The sequence below is a fragment of the Bison bison genome, unplaced genomic scaffold, assembly GCF_000754665.1.
Source record: "Bison bison bison isolate TAMUID 2011002044 unplaced genomic scaffold, Bison_UMD1.0 scf7180017864533, whole genome shotgun sequence".
NCBI lineage: Eukaryota > Metazoa > Chordata > Mammalia > Artiodactyla > Bovidae > Bison > Bison bison.
Genome location: NW_011495082.1, coordinates 11,034,259 through 11,055,456, shown reverse-complemented (window position 1 = coordinate 11,055,456; position 21,198 = coordinate 11,034,259). Strand labels below are relative to the sequence as shown.

At 39.3% G+C, this 21,198-nt stretch overlaps 1 protein-coding gene across 1 annotated transcript in view; it reads right to left on the bottom strand.

Annotated features, from left to right (window-relative positions):
* Positions 1-7,564: 7,564 nt before the first annotated feature.
* The window catches only part of ERAP2 (endoplasmic reticulum aminopeptidase 2), a 50,897-nt gene continuing 37,263 nt past the window's right edge, over positions 7,565-21,198 (bottom strand). The window contains exons 14-19 of the mRNA XM_010831958.1: positions 16,243-16,399; positions 15,576-15,760; positions 12,261-12,422; positions 11,615-11,755; positions 9,402-9,483; positions 7,565-8,711 (exon numbers count right to left, since the gene is read on the bottom strand). Coding sequence (XP_010830260.1) covers positions 8,568-8,711; positions 9,402-9,483; positions 11,615-11,755; positions 12,261-12,422; positions 15,576-15,760; positions 16,243-16,399 — 871 coding nt within the window. The 3' untranslated portion in view covers positions 7,565-8,567. The remainder of the gene's footprint in view (positions 8,712-9,401; positions 9,484-11,614; positions 11,756-12,260; positions 12,423-15,575; positions 15,761-16,242; positions 16,400-21,198) is intronic.

Here is a 21,198-nt window from a genome sequence, read left to right as displayed (position 1 = left end):
TAAATGTCCAGACTAGGCAAGTTTATAGAGAGAAAAAAAAATAGATTAGTTATTGCCTAAGAGTGAAGAGAGGAAGGAAGTGACTTCTAATGGGTACAGATTCCTCCTGGGGGTGATGAAAATGCTCTTAAAATTGACCATGTTGAGAATGCACAGTTCTGTAAATAAACTAAAGACCACTGCCTCTGACTGGGGCAAGTTGCTTAACCTCCCAGGGTTTCATTTTCTCCTTGCAAACTAAGGACAACTACCTTCCTCTTAAGGTTACTGTGAGGATAAGATGAATAACACACTGAAAATGCTTTCAGGCAAAGACTGGCACAAAATAAGCACCAAAGAGGTATTTGCTGTTATTATTAAATGTGAATTGTGAAACTTTAATTCCATGTACATTGCGTGAAAAGATAAAAGAGTAGACTCACAAGGTATACTACAAGAGCAAACCAATTTTTCTAACACTGACATATTTTAACCTAATGATTTAAAATAACGGTGTCCTGAGAAAACCAGGTTTTTGGTGTCGAGTTGATACGTAAGCACAGCAAAGATGGTAGGCCCTACTCCAGCTGTGAAAACCAAGCACAGGCCCTACAAATCAGAGGATATAAAAAAATCTTTTTAGAGATGATCTCCTGCGGGAATTTTTGAACGGCTTACTCTTTCTAGGGAGATGTTTACACTTCTGAAGATACTGATTTTCGTTTTCCTTTATTTCTTACAGCTGTGCTGAAACAGACGTGCGCCTCTGGTTCATTCCTGTAGAATATGTCCTTCAGGTTTTTGTTTGTTTTTGACCAGGGGAAGGTCCTGCAATATTTATGCAGGAAATGACACTTGGCCGCAGTTCTTGGCTGACTCTAGGCTGACTCAGATGCCTTCTTCCTCCTGCTGGCTGACGGTTGCCTGCACAGCCTGTTATTCAGCCAGCATTGTTTGTGGGATGCCCATGGTGTGCAGAGACCAAAGAGAACTGAAAACAAAACGGGAGCTAAGGTTTTGCTTTTAAGGCTTTACAACCAGGCCCAGCACACGGGATTCATTCACAATGCATAATACATGATGCGCAATTATACAATCATATACCAGCAGGAGCCTCTGAGGCAAAATTGCCAAGTGGGCTTGTCTCTGAGTTCTCCGAGGTCTCATTTTCTATTTTCCTTCCTCACTTCTAGGTGCTGCTTCACATAGTCAATACAGCCCTCTGTACACAGTATCCATAAATAAGTAACAGATCCTGCCCTCTCAAGCTTCCTACCCAAACAGTCCTTTCTGGGGGTACTGTTTTCATTCCAAAATCCACTCCCCCAATCCTCTTCCAGCTTGAGGGTCTTCTTTCCTTACAGACCCTTTGCCAGTTAGCTATAAGGAAATAAGTATTAATTAAAAAAAATGAAATCAAGGGACTTCCTTGGTGGTCCAGTGGTTAAGACTTTACCTTCCAATGTACGGGTTGTGGGTTTGACCCCTAGTCAGGAAGCTAAGATCACACATAACTCCCAGTTAAAAAATCAAGACATAGAACAGAAGCAATATTGTAACAAATTCAATAAAGACTTTACAACGACCCATATAAAAAAATCTTTTAAGAAGTCACACTAAAGCATGATTAATGAATTACAATTTAATATTTCAACTTTCATTAACTGAAAGGGATGAATCTGTAATTGTGGAATTATAGAAGAAGAGGCCACTAGATAAGGAGAGATGTATTTTTGGGGAAAAAAAAATCCATGAGTTTCCCTTTTTAGGCAGCACTTAGATAGATTTGGCTTTGCAAGGTCAGTAGTGAAGGTGTTATTTCTTTCTAGGTCCTCAGTGAGGTGGTGGAGCCAACACCACCTCCCTTGGACTTAAAATCCAAATACTTTGGCATCCCAGAGAAATAGTCAACTGAAAGTAGGTAAATAACATGCTTTTCCTACCTGGTAATGGCATTTCTAGAATATAGAGCATTATTTTTAAGACTGTGCTTTGATCAGTAGTATCAAAACTATTTTCTAGAAGAAGAACTGACTCATTTGAAAAGACCCTGATGCTGTAAAAGATTGAAGGTGGGAGGAGAAGGGAATGACAGAGGATGAGATGGGTGGATTGTATCTCTGACTCAACAGACATGAGTTCGAGTAAACTCTGGGAGTTGGTGATGGACAGGGAGGCCTGGCATGTTGCAGTCCATGGGGTCGCAAAGAGTCGGACACAACTGAGCAACTGAACTGAACTGAGAACAAGAATAAACAAATACAAACCTTTAATTGCTTCCCTGGTGGCTCAGATGGTAAAAAAATCCAGCTGCAATACAGGAGACCCAGGTTCAATCCCTGGGTTGGGAAGATCCCCTGGAGAAGGAAATGGCAACCCACTCCAGTATTCTTGCTTAGAGAATCCCTTGGACAAAGGAGCTTGGTGGGCTACAGTCCATGGGTCTCAAAGAGTCCAACACGACTGAGGGACTTTCACTTTCACTTTTATTCATTGCTGCTTAAATGACCTAATTCAGTCCCTGAGCATGACTTGAATTAACTCACTCAGAACATAGGGTCTGACTCCAATGGGTTCGAACCGTCTGGATCACATAGATTGTGCATACTTATTTCAGACCAGAGCTTTTCTTTAATCCTTATCAGCTGACATATCTCTACTTGTTTACCCTTTCCCAGCTAAAAAAATTCTGCTTATTCTTCTAAGATTTCTGCTTTTACTCTTTGACTCTACATCTGGAGATATGAATAGGAAGAAAATAAAATTTCATATCTGCAGCCTTATACCATGGAGACAACTATTTCTCTTTCAGAAAAAGTTCCCCCACCCCCTTTGTCCACCTCTTTCTATATTAAGTTTTTAGAGTGTCCTATTTATCCTTATTCCAACTCCGACTCAAAATAACAGAAATGAGTTAGGGTTTCCTAACTCACTGGTTTACTAGAAAGCAGTTTTTAAAAGAGAATACTGTGCTTGGAAGGAAAGTTATGACCAATCTAGATAGCATATTCAAAAGCAGAAACGTTACTTTGCCAACAAAGGTCCATCTAGTCAAGGCTATCGTTTTTCCAGTAGTCATGTATGGATGTGAGAGTTGGACTGTGAAAAAAGCTGAGAGCTGAAGAACTGATGCTTTTGAACTGTGGTGTTGGAGATGACTCTTGAGAGTCCCATGGACTGCAAGGAGATCCAACCAGTCCATCCTAAAGGAGATCAGTCCTGGGATTTCTTTGGAAGGAATGATGCTAAAGCTGAGACTCTAGTACTTTGGCCACCTCATGTGAAGAGTTGACTCATTGGAAAAGACTCTGATGCTGGCAGGGATTGGAGGCAGGAGGAGAAGGGGATGACAGAGGATGAGATAGCTAGATGGCATCACCGACTCGATGGACATGAGTCTGGGTGAACTCCGGGAGTTGGTGTTGGACAGGGAGGCCTTGCATGCTGCGATTCATGGGGTCGAAAAGAGTTGGACACGACTGAGCAACTGAACTGAACTGTGCTAAAGGGGCTCTCCAGTGGGTGCTAATGGCTAAGAATATGCCTGCCAATGCAGGAGACCCGGGTTGGATCCCATCTGGGTCAGGAAGATCCCTTGGAGGAGGAAATGGCATCCCACGCCATTATTATTGCTTGGAGAATTCCATGGATGGAGGAGCCTGGTGGGCTACAGTCCATGGGGTCTCAAAGGGCACATGTCTGAGCGTCTGAGCACATAGCAGATTGCACGGTTCTAAAACTGAGAAATAATGTCCCTCGTATCTTTTAAGTCTTTTCATAGGCAATTTGCTTTGCCTACTTTAAAATGAGGTTTGTGATTACAATTGAGGACTGTTTGGATGACTAGAGGGACAAGCCAGGTGGTATTAACATGGGAACTCCTTACAGAGGCATCAACCCAAGATATTGTATTGAAAACAAAAAATATGGTATAATTCAAAAGAGGAAGATATGAACTTTGAAGTGTGGGAAGTCATGTGTGTAAATACCTAAAGATGAGAATTAATGAGTCATGTACTGAGAATAGAAAACTGGTTATCCGAACTTATCTGGGAGTATGGTAGAAGAAAAGGACTTTAGGGGGAAGGAAAACAAATTAGCCAAAGATCTTGAAATTACAGTTTCGAAGTAAAGTTTGCAGAAGTGATTGAGACAGAAATGTTTTCCTATCTTGTTAAGTCTGCATTTCTCAGACTTTCTAACCATTTATCTTTAATGAATATTGGAAAATTTTCCTGATTTAAATCCTGAACAAACAGTCTGTTTATACTGCTAACTTAAGTTTGATACACGATTAGGCACCCCACAACATTATTTCTGAGAAATCGATATTACACAATCAATACCACAAACCAATTTCCACTCTAAGGAGCCTCTCATGTAAGTGTAAGGCATTTGCATATTGGAAAAAAGTTATAATGATTTCTGGGAATATGCTAGACTAGGTACCCTGACTAACCTTCTTGCTAAAAATAACTAAAACTGTAAAATGAAATATATTTTTTCAAACTATTTGAGTGCATTGGTCACCTGAAAAGTAGTGGAGAATAGTCGTCTATAAAAAGCTAAGTGCAAGCAGGAAAGCTGGGTTAGCAGAAGGCTGAAGCCAATGTTAACCTTGAGGGCTAAAATTTTAGTTTTCAAGGCTTGAGAGTAGAGGGGATTGAGGTTGAAGCTAGAGCCAGCCAGGCTTATGTTCAGTTCAGTTCAGTTCAGCTCAGTCACTCAGTCGTGTCCGACTCTTTGCGACCCCATGAATCACAGCACGCCAGGCTTCCCTGTCCATCACCAACTCCCGGAGTTCACTCAGACTCATGTCCATCAAGTCAGTGATGCCATCCAGCCATCTCATCCTCTGTCGTCCCCATCTCCTCCTGCCCCCAATCCCTCCCAGCATCAGAGTCTTTTCCATATGAGTCAACTCTTAGCATGAGGTGGCCAAAGTACTGGAGTCTCAGCTTTAGCATCATTCCTTCCAAAGAACACCCAGGACTGATCTCCTTTGGAATGGACTGGTTGGATCTCCTTGCAGTCCAAGGGACTCTCAAGAGTCTTCTCCAACACCACAGTTCAAAATAATCAATTCTTTGGTGCTCAGCTTTCTTCACAGTCCAGCTCTCACATCCATACATGATTACTGGAAAAACCATAGCCTTGACTAGACGGACCTTTGTTGGCAAAGTAGTGTCTCTGCTTTTGAATATGCTATCTAGGTTGGTCATAACTTTTCTTCCAAGGAGTAGGCTTATGTTAGGGAACATAATAGAAAACAAAATTCAGGTGTAGGCTGTTTACAAACGACTCATATGAAACTAAAGCATACAGAAAAATTCAAACAGGGTTCAAGAAGATGCTCAAAGCAAACACAAACCAAAAGAAACCAGTGGCATAGTTATGTAGGTAGCTGGGGAAACTGTCCCTTACTGTGGAAAGTATTATTAGACACAAAAAAATTACCATTGAACACTGACAAGTAAGACCATAAGGGTAAGAAGAAAGTGAATTAAGACCCCCTTTCAGGAAAATAATTTGGTATTACCTATTAAAATATTAGATTATGTAAAATATACATATACTTCAAATCCAGCAAACCCACTTCTTTCATAATCCCTTTCACTCTTTTTTCTTTAGGACTTGGAGACATGACTGATAAGATTAAGGTTTTAGCAAGCAGACAACAGATGGTTGATTGGAAGTCTGTAAATGTGATTACATGCAGAATGAAAAATAGTGACATTGTCAAATGGAAATAAGGTCACAGTGAATTCCGATAAAGGGGTATTTTGTTGCAGAGTACAAATGTGGCCACTATAAACAATCTTGTATTTCATAGACATTAATGTTTAAGAAGAAAACTAGGTCCTGTGACTATATAGAGGCTCTCCTTATTTCTTGAAATGGAATAACCCCTTTCCCTGCCAAAAAAATTTTCAAAACACAAAACAAACCTAAGAACTTCCCTCAGAAAATTAGGATCTCTTCAGGAAGTTCCTTGCCAGGCTTGCTTTTCTGCAACTTCAAATAGACCCCAGTGACATAGCAAAGAGTTAAATGCAGAAGTAGGTACATGAAGTAGGTAAGGAAATTCATATCACGGTAGTGAGTTGGACTCTGAGGGCTGAAAGACCTATTCTGTCCGACACAGACACTAAAGGGAACAAGCCATTGCTCTGGGCTCCCCTGATATGGGAGGTTTTCACTCTGAGTAGGCTTTGGAAACCACAAAATTTTCCCTGTGCCTCTGTGGGGAGTCAGGGAAGCATGGTGAAGTTGGGTCTGGTCGGTCACACCATCATTATTCGTGATATTGTATATAACCTTTTCATGACTTGTTTGTTCATTCAAGGTGAAAGTGAAAGCGAAGTTGTTCAGTCATCCAACTCTTTGTGACCCCATGGACTGTAGCCTACCAGGCTCCTCCATCCATGAGATTTTCCAGGCAAGAGTACGGGCGTGGGTTGCCATTTCCTTCTCCAGGAGATCTTCCCGACCTAGGGTGTGAACCCAGGTCTTGCACGTTGTAGGTAGACGCTTTACCCTCTGAGCCACCAGGAAAGTCCTCATTCAAGGTAAAGGAAACTAAAACTAACGTTAGCCAAGCTTTAGTTTGTTTTAGGGGTCTGGCATCCACCATAAAGGTTTTGAAATGCCACACTAATAAATGTGTTTCTTTTTTTAAAAAAAATTCTTTATTCATTAAAACATCATTGGCATAGCACTTCTCATGTTCAATCTCATCAAATAATAAAATTTCCATTTTCTGTACTCAATTCTTAAGAATCAGAGAGATTAACTAAAAGGAAGAGAATTAAAAACTTGGAAACTTACGGCAGGTAAGTTATTACACAAGAGAAAGAACTTTTCTTACTAACAGCAAGATTAATGGCACAATTCAACCAAAACTCATATACATTTTACTGCTTAATTTACATATTATTTTGGTGGAAAAAATAGTATTCTTTATTCTTTCAGTTTCTTTATGCAAAAATACACTTCTACAGGGACATCACTTAGATGTTATGCAAACCTTGTAGAGCCATGAACAGGCCAACTCTAGAGTCCAAGATGCTTGAAAGACTTCAAGAAATTATTTAAAAACAAACAACAAAATATGTGCTGGATCACGCCCATGTCCATCCAAAATGTATCCTGTCTCTGACTGTGGCAGTAGAGAAAGGTCTACAGACCTTTATGATATGAAATAATTTAAAAGGGATTGGATAACATCCTGCCACCCTACTCCCACCCAAATAATCCCAGCCTTCTTTGATAACCAAGATAAGCCAGTAATCTGTGTATTGATTCAAATCTTATAAGAACTTATTATACTTTATACTGACTTATACGTGGATCATGAACTTGATAAATTTACTACCTTTATTTAGAGTGACGTTTTATTTCCTGATACCTTAGTCAAACCATTAAGTCAAACAATTTCAAAGATGGAGATTCCCTTAAAATATGAAGATATGCCAAAACTGGTTTACAAAATATAGTGATACCTTTAAATATTTACATCAAACTAAGCCAAAATGTATACAAAATATATTTAAGCCAAAATAGATCCAATAGTATGATCTAACTCTGCAATTTTCAAAAGATTTATTACAAATGCAATAGGGTTAAAGTGGGGTGATATCATCTTTCTCTCCTGTACCACTGTGACTCCAGATTTAACTTCATTTAGAGATGACCTCAGAAGTCTGCTTTCAAGGCTCTTCATGAATGTTAGGCTCAAGCCAAAAGGCCCTCCTCGCTTCTTTGATAAACCCTGATGTCTAGTTTGAAATAACCTGAGATTTGGCAATAAGTATGTTTTCCTGGCACCCCACTCCAGTACTCTTGCCTGGAAAATCCCATGGACGGAGGAGCCTGGTGGGCTGCAGTCCATAGGGTCGCTAGAGTTGGACACAACTGAGCGACTTCACTTTCACTTTTCACTTTTATACATTAGAGAGGGAAATGGCAACCCACTCCAGTGTTCTTGCCTGGAGAATCCCAGGGATGGCGGAGCCTGGTGGGCTGCCATCTATGGGGTCACACAGAGTCGGACACGACTGAAGCGACTTAGCAGCAGCAGCAGCATGTTTTCCTGATCCATATGCTTCATACTTTGAGATTTTACATGAATGATAAAAAATAAATAAACTATTCAGGCTGAGCTGAGAAAGCAGAAGGGTGAGGAGATGGAAAGATGTGAAAGAAAGATTTTTTTTTTTTTGCAGACTGGTTATGTTTCCTTGGAAGTAACCTGGTTGGGAAAACTCCAGGATACTATGCAAGGCTTAAAAAGCATCAAAGAAGCAAAATAGTAGTTGCCTAAAGTGGGGCAGTGTAGACAGTCTGTGTTGCGGCAGCTATTTCTATATATATCTCCACATATCTCCATTATTCAGGAGGTTTACTTTAAAATAGGCTACTGGGGCTCCACCCCAGCATCATATGTCTGTCAGCTAGAAGTGATAGCTGAGCACAGGCAGCTGTGTAGACTGACTTCTTGAGGCTCTTTACAGGTTAAACTATCTGGAACACTGGCTCTGCACACTTTCCACAAACACAGCATCTGATGTGCTGTTTCTATTGACCATTTAAATACTAGTCAGTAGCCATTTCCTCAGGGTGGGAAGGTTCTTCTCCAGCCACTTTATATTTTTGGATATGGTTTCCAGAATAATTTGAAATATATCTAGGTGTGATCCTTGGGCCTTAAGAGATTCAAAGAACAGTTCCACCTGAAAAAAAAAAAAAGCCAGAAAAGAATTACTGATATGGTTCATAAAACACTTTATCTTTCAAAGGCTTTCAAAACAGCTTGCAGATTATACAAACACAGGTGCAAGCATTTCTCTGACGACTTCTAAAAAAGTTATTTTCTTCATCTCTTTTGGGGGCATAATTATTTCACTTTATCTTCAAACAATAGGTAAAGTAAGACAGGAATGACAAATCTTACAAGTAAGCACACTGTAGGTAAAAAAAGGTAAGAGATAGAGTCAAGTTCATAAAGTAAGCAGTGATCTGGGATTTAAGTTCTGAATTTGCTTTAAAAGTAAATAAATTTATTGTGGAAAGGCAATGTAAAACACAAGAATGCTTTTTAAAAAGAGGTTAGTAGAACTACCATAAAGAGCAATATTGTTAAAAAGACCTGCAAGCACTCTTTCAAACTTCAATATAATCACTCAAGTGATGATACAATGCAAACTAAATACAAAAGGACTCGTCCCTCAAGTGTAATTTTCATTTTGAACGCTATGAACATTAATTCTGTCTCTTCCATTTGCTTTCTAGGTAACATTGGACACACAGCTTATTTTCTTTTAATAAAACAACAACTTAAAACCAGATTGCATCTAAATTTACTTTCAATTCTATAACTTGAACATTTATTTTTAAATTGTTGGCAATAGAGAGTCACAAACCTCCTGCAACTCATCCTTGGAAGAAAAATGAGATGTTGTACCAGAGATGATCATTCTTATGGGGAATGAGCCCAACTCAAATCTGAAAATAAAAGGAATTTCATAGATGTAAGTAATAGGAACAATGACCTCATGTTTATAACACGTTATATATATTTAAACTATGTAACATTGGTAACTATATGATAAGCCTGTACGTTACAATGGATACTATCAATTACCACAAGAATAGCTCATATGCATCTGGGAAAATCTGAAAGCTATGAAATTTATCAAATTTGACCATAAGATTAAAATTTAGATAAAGCTTTTATAGGAAACATGATGAATGTTTATGTTTAAATTTAAGTTCGTATTTAAAGCAGCACCCTACAAGTTTTGATTATGCATTCCATCAACAAAATTTTTTGACCAAGAGTTTCCCAATGTGCATATTTTTATTTATGAATTATATGTATACACTAACTTAAAGGTAAAAAGGAAAACATAAGATAAGAATAAGATAAGAGCATGAGATAAGAAATGATACATGTAGTAATATTTTCTTCTTGCGCTCTAAGGCATTGTCTTGCAAACTTCCCCAACTCATTTTGGACATCACTGTGTTTAAACATCGTATTTATTGGGGCATTGTTGGTGGAACTCTTTTTCAAAGCCACAGATGGCATTCTTTACCCCTTCTATGTCTATTCTCTACGTCTTACATAGAGAATCTGGCCACAGGTCTAAGGGGTTCATGCTGTAAAGCAGAGCACAGATACATCTCAGACATGCTGCCAAGTCTGGGCTCTGTACACACTCGGAGAGGAGAATAATTTCCAGTTACAAAATAAATCTACAGCATTGCAGAGAAATATGATCATCCAGGAGGGAACGGAGAGTCACGCAAACAACAAAACCAATGGTTCCAGTAGGGTGTTTAAGGAAAGTGATTTTTGTTTTGTTTTAAAAAAACAGTTTCTAACTAATTTGGTCTCATGTGGATGTTAACCCCTTTAAGGTCTGGAAGGGGTAGAAATGTGCTTTTTGCTCACAAAAAGCTATCGGTGAGAACTCTGAGTCCTTTATGACTAAGAAATGAGAGGGATGAGGGACTGAGGATGACTGGCATCAGACATGCTAAATGACACAAAAATAAGCAAATTGCACAGCTCTTTCATTTAGGGTACTTTCCATAGAGTTAATAAGTGATATTTTGGATTTGGATGAGGAATGGTTGAGCACCTTCGCAGGGGGTCTATTGTGAGAGAAAGCCATGCCATCCTGTACATTCCGAGGAAATCTAATCATTGTTGCTTTTGTTCTGGGACTATCTTAGGGCCAGGAGCATATTGCAGTGAGCTATAGTTCTCCCAAAAGTTGAAACCCCAGAGAAGACTCATAACCTATCCAGTTTTGGAGGGGAGCTTCCCAGGTACTTCTGATTAATTTCTTCTACTGCCTCCAAGCTCTCCACTGTATCACCTCTCCAAGGGAACTGGAGGTAGGGATTAGTTCTCTTCAAAATTTCTGAAGTTTTTTTTCCCCCAGAACAAAACTATATTAATAAAGTAAATGAAATAGTTTGCTGTACCATATATGGCTTCATTGCATTCTTCTGGGCTAGGGAGAGAGCCAGAAGGGAAAAGGGGATGGGGTTGATGACCGGATTTAACTCAGCTCTTACTTGTTCCCAGCAATTCTTCATGGCCTGAGATGAGTAACAGAAATCTGTTTCCCATCCCCTTCTTTTCATTCCTCTCCCTTATACCTGGACAGCGGGCTAGTGAGTTTTAAAATCAATACACTTCATCAAACCATTTGAGTAAAAATAGTATCATTCATATGCTTTAGGGAACATCTGATTACACTTGGTTTTAGGCAACTGAAGTATCTGGGTGGAAGAATACACATTGTGAAAGTCACTCAGTTGTGCCCGACTCTTAGTGACGCTGTGGACTATACAGCCCATGGAATTCTCCAGGCCAGAACACTGGACTGGGTAGCCTTTCCCTTCTCCAGGGCATCTTCCCAACTCAGGGATTGAGCCCAGGTCTCCCGCATTGCAGGTGGATTTTTTACCAGCTGAGCCACCAGGGAAGCCCAAGAATACTGGAGTGGGTAGCCTATCCCTTCTCCAGCGTATCTTCCCAACCCAGGAATTGAGCCTGGGTCTCTGCATTGCAGGCGGATTCTTGACCAACTGAGCTATTAGGATATAAACAAATACCAACTTTTTAAGGAGATGGGTCCAGTTTTCTTTTACAAAGTTCCAGGCTAGTTGCTGCCCCTTGGGATTTCTGGCAGTCGTAAAAAGAAGAGTTGCCAAGTCCTGTGTCTTGATAACCTTTCCTTCCATTCCTAGTTCAATTAACCTGAAGAAACAAAGATCACTTAATTTTTCACGGCATGTGATCTGTAATGGAAATTAACTCAGGCTATCAGTATATTAAAAGCATCAGAGAGAAAGAGGCACAATGAAAGTGTAATATACCCAAAACAGTAATAAACTCTCTACTGGCTAACATTTTTTAATATTCCAGTTAAACGTTTACATTTCTCTAGAAGTAATTTTATCCACTTATTATTTCAGTAAACTTCAATTAGCATCTTATACACAAAAATGTATTTTTCAATAATAATAATTTACCTCCAAGGTTCTGACACTAAAACATAGCTATTTGCTTAGTATCAATCACATGATTAAGGAACATCTGTTTTCACTATGTGCATTTTGTCAATACATGGTTTTTGGAAAAAATTCAAAATGGTTCAAATCCTGAGTTAGTTATTATTATATGCCTTTGAAATTGATGGCTGAATTTTAGTAACTTTCCTGAATATGTGTAAGTTCACTTTTAACAACTTAAATTCACTTACTTCATTAACTTTTCCTGATGTTTGCTGGTTGACAATGCATACAGAATTTTGTTTTTTTCAGCCCCTGACAATGACAGTTCATATTGCTCCAAAAGGTAATTCCATCCTGCTGTTGTTTGAGCCCCCACGGAATACACGATCGTTAAAACATCTGTTGGGATACTGTAATATTAAGCACAAAAGTGAAAAAAAGTTCTACGAAAGAAAAAATTAGTTTTTCTTATTATGATTTTAAATTCTAAAACAGAATCACCTTTGAGTTATTTCCTGTTGTTGTTCAGTCACTAAGCTGTGTCTGACTCTTTGCGACCCCATGGACTGCAGCACACCAGGCTTCCCTGTCCTTCTCAATCTCCCTGAGTTTGCTCAAACTCATGTCCATTGAGTCAGAGATGCCATACAACCATCTCGTCCTCTGTTGTCCCCTTCTCCTCCGCCCTCCGTCTTTCCCAGCATCAGGGTCTTTTCTAGTGAGTCAGCTTTTTGCATCAGGTGGACAAAGTATTGGAGCTTCAGCTTCAGTATCAGTCCTTCCAATGAATATCCAGGGTTGATTTCCTTTAGAATTGACTGGTTTGATCTTCTTGATGTCCAGGGGACTCTTAAGTGTTCTCCAACACCACAATTCAAAAGTATCAATTCTTTGTTGTCCAGCCTTCTTTATGGAAAATTTTATGTACTGTTACTTTGCAAACTATTTGTGTTTTTTCCTACTGATAATAAAATGTTTAAAGAATAATAATCATAAAAATTTAAACTACATGGAGAATCTTCATGAGAAGATGAAATCAATAAAAATGTGATTTCTGAAATATAAATGCACTGGTTTATATAGAATTCTGTCAATAAATTGCATGTATTGGTACTATATGATTTTTTTTTAAATTATTACTTGTTGCTTTAATGTCGCATTAGGAATATTTTCTAGTAGGCCTGTTTGAGAGCTATCTGACTCTCTAGGTGTAAAAAATTGTAATTTAGCACAGTTGTTTAGAGTTCAGTCATTTATATTATAATTCTGTAAAATGATAACATGCAATATTATTATTTTCTGTCCCCCTAAAGAAGGCACCATGGTTTTCAAGTTTTATTGTCCTAAAGGATACTAACTATCTTTATTTTAATTTAGTTACGATTTTTAATTCCAAATATAATTGATCAGTAATAGCCAATATCCATATTGATGGCTTGGAAAAGTACAGTACAGAGAAGCAGGGATGGGACAGGAAATTTGCATTTATCATACAGGGTCCATAACATTGTACTAGTCTCTATACAACTTACTTAACTGCCAAAGTTACCCAGTGAGATGTAAAAGTTACCTTAATTTTTAAAAGTGGAAATAAAGTTCAGAAAGTTTAAGTAACTTGCACTGAGGTGACATATTAGCCTTTTTTGAGATGGGATTTAGACATATGATTCTAAAACTGTACTATTTCCACTGTACTATATGTACATAAATATCCCAAGAGCCTTTGAATCATAAAACAAAAAGCAACCAAATTATAATCCACATTATTTTTATTTTAGTGTATTTTACTAAAGGAAATCAGTCCTGGGTGTTCATTGGAAGGACTGATGTTGAAGCTGAAATTCCGATATTTTGGCCACCTGATGTGAAGAGCTGACTCATTTGAAAAGATCCTGATGCTGGGAAAGATTGAAGGCAGAAGGAGACAGGGACAACAGAGGATGAGATGGTTGGATGGCATCACCGACTCAATGGACATGAGTTTGGGTAAACTCCAGGAGTTAGTGATGGACAGGGAGGACTGGCGTGCTGTGGTTCATGGGGTTGTAAAGAGTCGGACATGACTGAGCAATTGAACTGAATTGAACTGTACAAATTTACAAAAATTGGTAACAAATGAATCGTGAGTCCCTTGAAGGTAGGACACCTAGCTGTTTCTCTCACCAGCTTATTCTTAGCACTAACTGCGGCGCCTAGCACAAAATCAGCAGGCAAAGCATTATATTCTGAATTCATGAATAAAGGAAGTAATCTCTAAAGGATTAATACTGATGGTCTTAAACTTTAAAAAAATAAACCTACAATATTTGATTATGTAGTCTTGATTACAAGCTTAAATGAGATTTTCCTAGAATGTTTTCATAGTATAGCATCCTATACTATAGGATGTTGAACCATCATATCTACTGGACTTGAGTGACTTCAGGTAAGATCATTCTTCTTGTAAGTAGCATAAAGACAGAATATAATCTGACGTGCTATAGGGCAGCAGAATGTTTATATTTTAGCCTCATTCATACAGTTTATTTAAACATGAACAAAAAGAAGAAAAAAATACAGCTAAAAGATTTTTTTTTCTGAAACTGATTTTAGGCCTAAATCCTAAAGACTGAAAAAGTCCAAAAAGAAGAAAGCAAATTACTTTTTTAAAAAATAAGAAGTCAAGAAAAGATTTCAAAAAGCTCATGGAGATTTAGTTACATGGAGACAAATTGTGATAGCATTTCATAACAATTTGGGAGAGGAAAAATTGACACTATTGCTTTACCTGCTACTAAAGCTGTGCATTTTTTTTTTCTATTCTAAAAAATGAATTTTCCTTATTTCACATACAGATTTGATTTCTCAAAACATCCAGCTTGAAATTCAGAGTTTTAATAGCAACAATATAAAATCATGTGTTGGACAGAAATTAAGGCTTACATTGAAAAGATTGTGGGGCCTTTTAATACTATGGGTTGCAGCTGCTAGACTGAACTGCAACAGAATCGATTTGATCACTGGGCATTTACCTGATTACAACAACCACTGGAATCAACTTTGCCACCTTACACATCCTTTAGATGGCCCAAATCATCAGTTTCCTATCAAAGCTGAAACTTGAGGCTAAGACGGTGGTATGTGGTGCGTGTGGTATGGTATTGGTTAATGAGGAAGTAAATACATTGAACAAAGCTCCCTCCCCACCACCTCGTTTTTTGTTGCATCAATTGATCATTGGCGTTTCGATTGCATGCACATTTCACATTGCTTTTTATCTTTAAAAGGCATTACTCTTGGCAGCCGGGCACCACTCTAGTCTACCCCACTTTCACCCGCTGGCTGTCTTTCTGAAACCATGCTAATGTTTATTAGCTTTTCCCTGCAGGGAACTAAACCTCACTTCCCACAAAAATCTATTGAGCACTTACTATGTGGGAGCATGAGACAAGGGTATGTAATTCCCAGCATGGTTTTTTTTTTTTTTTCCTATCCTCACTAAAAGGTTTTAGATTTAATGTCTCGCATGATCAAAGACTTTTACATCAAAGTGAAAGGAACAAAGAACAGAAGTCCAGATTTACTTTAATTTTCCACTGGATTCCATCCACTGAGAGAAGAGTTCAGTTGCCTTCTGGATGCAAGGAGCATGGTTCAGGTAACAGGCCAGCTTCAAGACAGTGGAGCGAAGCATTCTGTCCCAGACAGAGCCCTCATCAAGCCAGCTTTGCGTGTCAATCACTGGCTTAAAATACTGGAGAAGGTAATGCTGCAGAAAGCATAGGATGGTTTACAGAGAGGCTAAATTTAGTTCTTAACACAGCCCTCACTCACCCGTCTAATGGGTTCAACTCTAAACAGTCTGCATGAACATTTCCCAAAGCATGGAACTACTAATTGCTACATTTTGCTTCTTTTTCTGGTGTGTGGTCTCCACCCACCACAGTTCCTTTCTCCATTAGAAGTACAATTTTATTTCTTATCTGAGAGGGGACTATCAATTGATGTAAGATAAAATCCCCTTAGGAGGGATGCTTTGCTTATGACCTTGGTACCCAGCTCTTAGGGTGATGGTGACAAAGACCAGGGGATAACCAACCATTAGATACTTAAGTGGTGACTGTGCTCCCAGGCGATTTCCTTAGATTCGCCAAGCTTTAACCCCAAGAGTTCACACAAAATAGAACAAGTCTCATGATCATCCAGCTGCCGTGTCTTTTACTTAATGAACCTTCTGAAAGGAATACAAACCTTGAGATTTTCAGTGACATCTGAAATGTTCCTTCTTTCCACCATGCGGTAAAACAATTCTAGGTATTCCAGACCTTTGAGAAGCGCAGGAATGCTTGTTTCATGTTGGAGGTAGCGAGTCAGGTCAAGGGCTTTGTCTAGGGTCAGCCTTCCTGCGCTGAGGTATGAAACAGATGTCGGAGGTTTGTGCATATCTTACAGCTCTCAATATTTTAAGTAGTAAGGCAAATATGAGACAGAGACCAGTAACAGAAGCAGCTCATTATAATTCAAACCATTTGGTTTAAATCCTAGCTCTCCCACTGATGTGGGCAAATTAACCTCTGAGCTTCACCTGCTTCCTCTATATAATGGGAATAATGTTAGTATCTACTTTAAATCTCTGTTGTGAGGTCTAAATGATTTAATATAGGTAAAGTGCTTAGAATAATTGCCTAAACATAAATAAGAGTTTTCTAAATGAAATAAACAGCTAATATTAATATCTAGTACCAAATAATATCAAACTTTTCATGTATTTGTCATTCTCTAATTGCTTAATTTGTGGTTTTGAATTGTTCCTCCACGTGTATTTGGAAATTTTGAGGACAGGTGCCATATCTTTTTTTTTTTTTTTTTTTTTTTTTGTCGTCCCTTCCTAGAACCTAACAGAGAAGCCACAGTTATTCTGAGTAGGACAAAACAAGGATTTTCTTTGTTTTTAAAGAATCTATTTAGATTCTAAAGTGATATGTCTTCTTTATATTTTCCTTTAATGCAAACAAACAACAAAACTATTATTCTGAGTACTAAAACTTCAGTGTGTCTTTTATAGAGGAAGTAAGTTATTACATTGTCAGCTTCATAACGTGGTTGCTCACTCATGTTTCTGAGAAGACCTGTGTCCCTGCAGCATCTACAACCTATTCTTGCCAGCATCCAACTCCCATATTAAGCATAATAGTTTGATATGGAAACAGATTCCAGAACAAAGATACCTGTGTTGAATTTTTCATTAATATAATGCCCTACCTCCTTTGGGATTTTTAAAATTTTAAATGCTTATCTGAAATGAGGGAACTGAAACCAGAAAGAAGTGGCATCAAAAAGAACCAACTTTTGTTGTGACTGTACTCTTCTCAGTCACAATGACATAGAGCTTTAAAACAGACCCACAGTAGATTTTCTAAAAATTTCATCTGACGACAGAGGGCCGGACCATATGCACTATGATTTTATAGTCTGCTGTATTTTTAAAAATACAAATCCACAAAATGTCACTATTCCTTCCACACGTGCAAGTGTCATAATATGTGGTACGCTAGCTAAGTATAAATATAGCCACAACCTTTACAATTTTAAATGTTAAATCTAGTACACAATCCATTCATTACATTGCTCACACTGGGGAAATCAATATGAAACTGGTAGAGAAATTACGGAGGAATTGACTGCTTATGTTTAGACTTGCCTGGAAAAACAAGCTGTTTTCTTCTATCTACCATCAACAGAAGAATATATAGAATAAATCAGGTCACAAGGTCACCAACAGAAAAAATATTAAGGATCAGGTGGAGTATTATGCATTGGAAACATTTCCTATTCTGAGAATTACTGAAAAGTACTCATTTTATTCAGTGTGACATATTATTTCTTTACCGGTACTATATACTCTACTTAGAGGATAAGCAACAGGACAAAACTAGGTATTATATTCTAGGGTCAAAATTCTGAAAAGAATGTTTAACACATAAGACTACTTTATATTAATCTTTTTTTCTTTTTGGCCCAGCCTGGCTGCAACGGACCATGCAGAATCGTGGCGAGAGGAGCTACCCCACACCCGAGGTCAGGGGCGGTGGCCGGGAGGAACTACCCCATGTCCAAGGAGCCATGGCTGCACCGGTGCAGGAGGGCTGAGAGGAACTGCTCCATGTTCAAGGTCAGGAGGGGCAGCTGTGAGGAGATACCCCTCGTCCAAGGTAAGGAGCAGTGGCTGCACTTTGCTGGAGCAGCCGTGAAGAGATACCCCATGCCCAAGGTAAGGAGCAGCTGCTGCGCTTTGCTGGAGCAGCCGTGAAGAGATACCCCTCGTCCAAGGTAAGGAGCAGCCGCTGCGATTTGCTGGAGCAGCCATGAAGAGATACCCTATGTCCAACGTAAGAGAAACCCAAGTAAGATCCAAGGTGTTGCGAGAGGGCATCAGAGGGCAGACACACTGAAACCATAATCACAGAAAACTAGTCAATCTGATCACATGGACCACAGCCTTGTCTAACTCAGTGAAACTAAGCCATGCCCTGTGGGGCCACCCAAGATGGGCGGGTCATGGTGGAGAGGTCTGACAGAATGTGGTCCATTGGAGAAGGAAATGGCAAACCACTTCACTATTCTTGCCTTGAGAACCCCATGAACAGTATGAAAAGGCAAAATGATAGGATACTGAAAGAGGAATGCCCCAGGTTGTTAGGTGCCCAATATGCTACTGGAGATCAGTGGAGAAATAATTCCAGAAAGAATGAAGGGATGGAGCCAAAGCAAAAACAATACCCACTTGTGGATGTGACTGGTGATAGAAGCAAGGTCCAATGCTGTGAAGAGCAATATTGCATAGGAACCTGGAATGTCAGGTCCATGAATCAAGGCAAATTGGAAGTGGTCAAACAGGAGATGGCAAGAGTCAACGTCGACATTCTAGGAATCAGGGAACTAAAATGGACTGGAATGGGTGAATTTAACTCAGATGACCATTATATCTACTACTGTGGGCAGGAATCCCTTAGAAGAAATGAAGTAGCCATCATGGTCAACAAAAGAGTCCGAAATGCAGTACTTGGATGCAATCTCAAAAATGACAGAATGATCTCTGTTCGTTTCCAAGGCAAACCACTCAATATCACAGTAATCCAAGCCTATGCCCCAACCAGTAATGCTGAAGAAGCTGAAGTTGAACGGTTCTATGAAGACCTACAAGACCTTTTAGAACTAACACCCAAAAAAGATGTCCTTTTCATTATAGGGGACTGGAATGCAAAAGTAGGAAGTCAAGAAACACCTGGAGTAACAGGCAAATTTGGCCTTGGAATATGGAATGAATCAGGGCAAAGGCTAATAGAGTTTTGCCAAGAGAACGCACTGGTCATAGCAAACACCCTCTTCCAACAACACAAGAGAAGACTCTATACATGGACATCACCAGATGGTCAACACCGAAATCAGATTGATTATATTCTTTGCAGCCAAAGATGGAGAAGCTCTATACAGTCAGCAAAAACAAGACCGGGAGCTGACTATAGCTCAGATCATGAACTCCTTATTACCAAATTCAGATTTAAATTGAAGAAAGTAGGGAAAACCACTAGACCATTCAGGTATGACCTAAATCAAATCCCTTATGATTATACGGTGGAAGTGAGAAATAGATTTAAGGGCCTAGATCTGATAGATAGAGTGCCTGATGAAGTATGGATGGAGGTTCATGACATTGTGCAGGAGACAGGGATCCAGACCATCCCCATGGGAAAGAAATGTGAAAAAGCAAACTGGCTGTCTGGGGAGGCCTTACAAATAGCTGTGAAAAGAAGAGAAGCGAAAAGCAAAGGAGAAAAGGAAAGATATAAGCATCTGAATGCAGAGTTCCAAAGAATAGCCAGGAGAGATGAGAAAGTCTTCCTCAGCGATCAATGCAAAGAAATAGAGGAAAAGAACAGAATGGGAAAGACTAGAGATCTCTTCAAGGAAATTAGAGATACCAAGGGGACATTTCATGCAAAGAAGGGCTTGATAAAGGACAGAAATGGTATGGACCTAACAGAAAGTGAAATCAAGTGAAGTCACTCAGTCGAGTCCGACTCTTTGTGACCCCATGGACTGTAACCTACCAGGCTCCTCAGTCCGTGGGATTTTCCAGGCATGAACACTGGAGTGGGTTGCCATTTCCTTCTCCAGCGGATCTTTCTGACCCAGGGATTGAACCCAGGTCTCCTGCATTGTAGGCAGATGCTTTATTGTCTGAGCTACCAGGGAAGCTGGACCTAACAGAAGCAGAAGATATTAAGAAGAGGTGGCAAGAATACACAGAAGAACTGTACAAAAAAGAGCTTCACGACCCAGATAATCACGATGGTGTGATCACTCACCTAGAGCCAGACATCCTGGAATGGGAAGTCAAGTGGGCCTTAGAAAGCATCACTACGAACAAAGCTAATGGAGGTGATGGAATTCCAGTTGAGCTATTCCAAATCCTGGAAGATGATGCTGTGAAAATGCTGCACTCAATATGCCAGCAAATTTGGAAAACTCAGCAGTGGCCACAGGACTGGAAAAGGTCAGTTTTCATTCCTATTCCAAAGAAAGGCAATGCCAAAGAATGCTCAAACTACCGCACAATTGTACTCATCTCACACGCTAGTAAAGTAAAGCTCAAAATTCTCCAAGCCAGGCTTCAGCAATACGTGAACCGTGAACTTCCAGATGTTCAAGCTGGTTTTAGAAAAGGCAGAGGAACCAGAGATCAAATTGCCAACATCTGCTGGATCATCGAAAAAGCAAGAGAGTTCCTGAAAAACAACTATTTCTGCTTTATTGACTATGCCAAAGCCTTTGACTGTGTGGATCACAATAAACTGTGGAAAATTCTGAAAGACATGGAAATACCAGACCACCTGAGCTGTCTCTTGAGAAACCTATGTGCAGGTCAGGAAGCAACAGTTAGACCTGGACATGGAACAACAGACTGATTCCAAATAGGAAAAGGAGTACGTCAAGGCTGTATATGGTTATCCTGCTTATTTAACTTATATGCAGAGTACATCATGAGAAATGCAGGGCTGGAAGGAGCACAAGCTGGAATCAAGATTGCTGGGAGAAATATCAATAACCTCAGATATGCAGATGACACCACCCTTATGGCAGAAAGTGAAGAAGAACTAAAAAGGCTCTTGATGAAAGTGAAAGTAGAGAGTGAAAAAGTTGGCT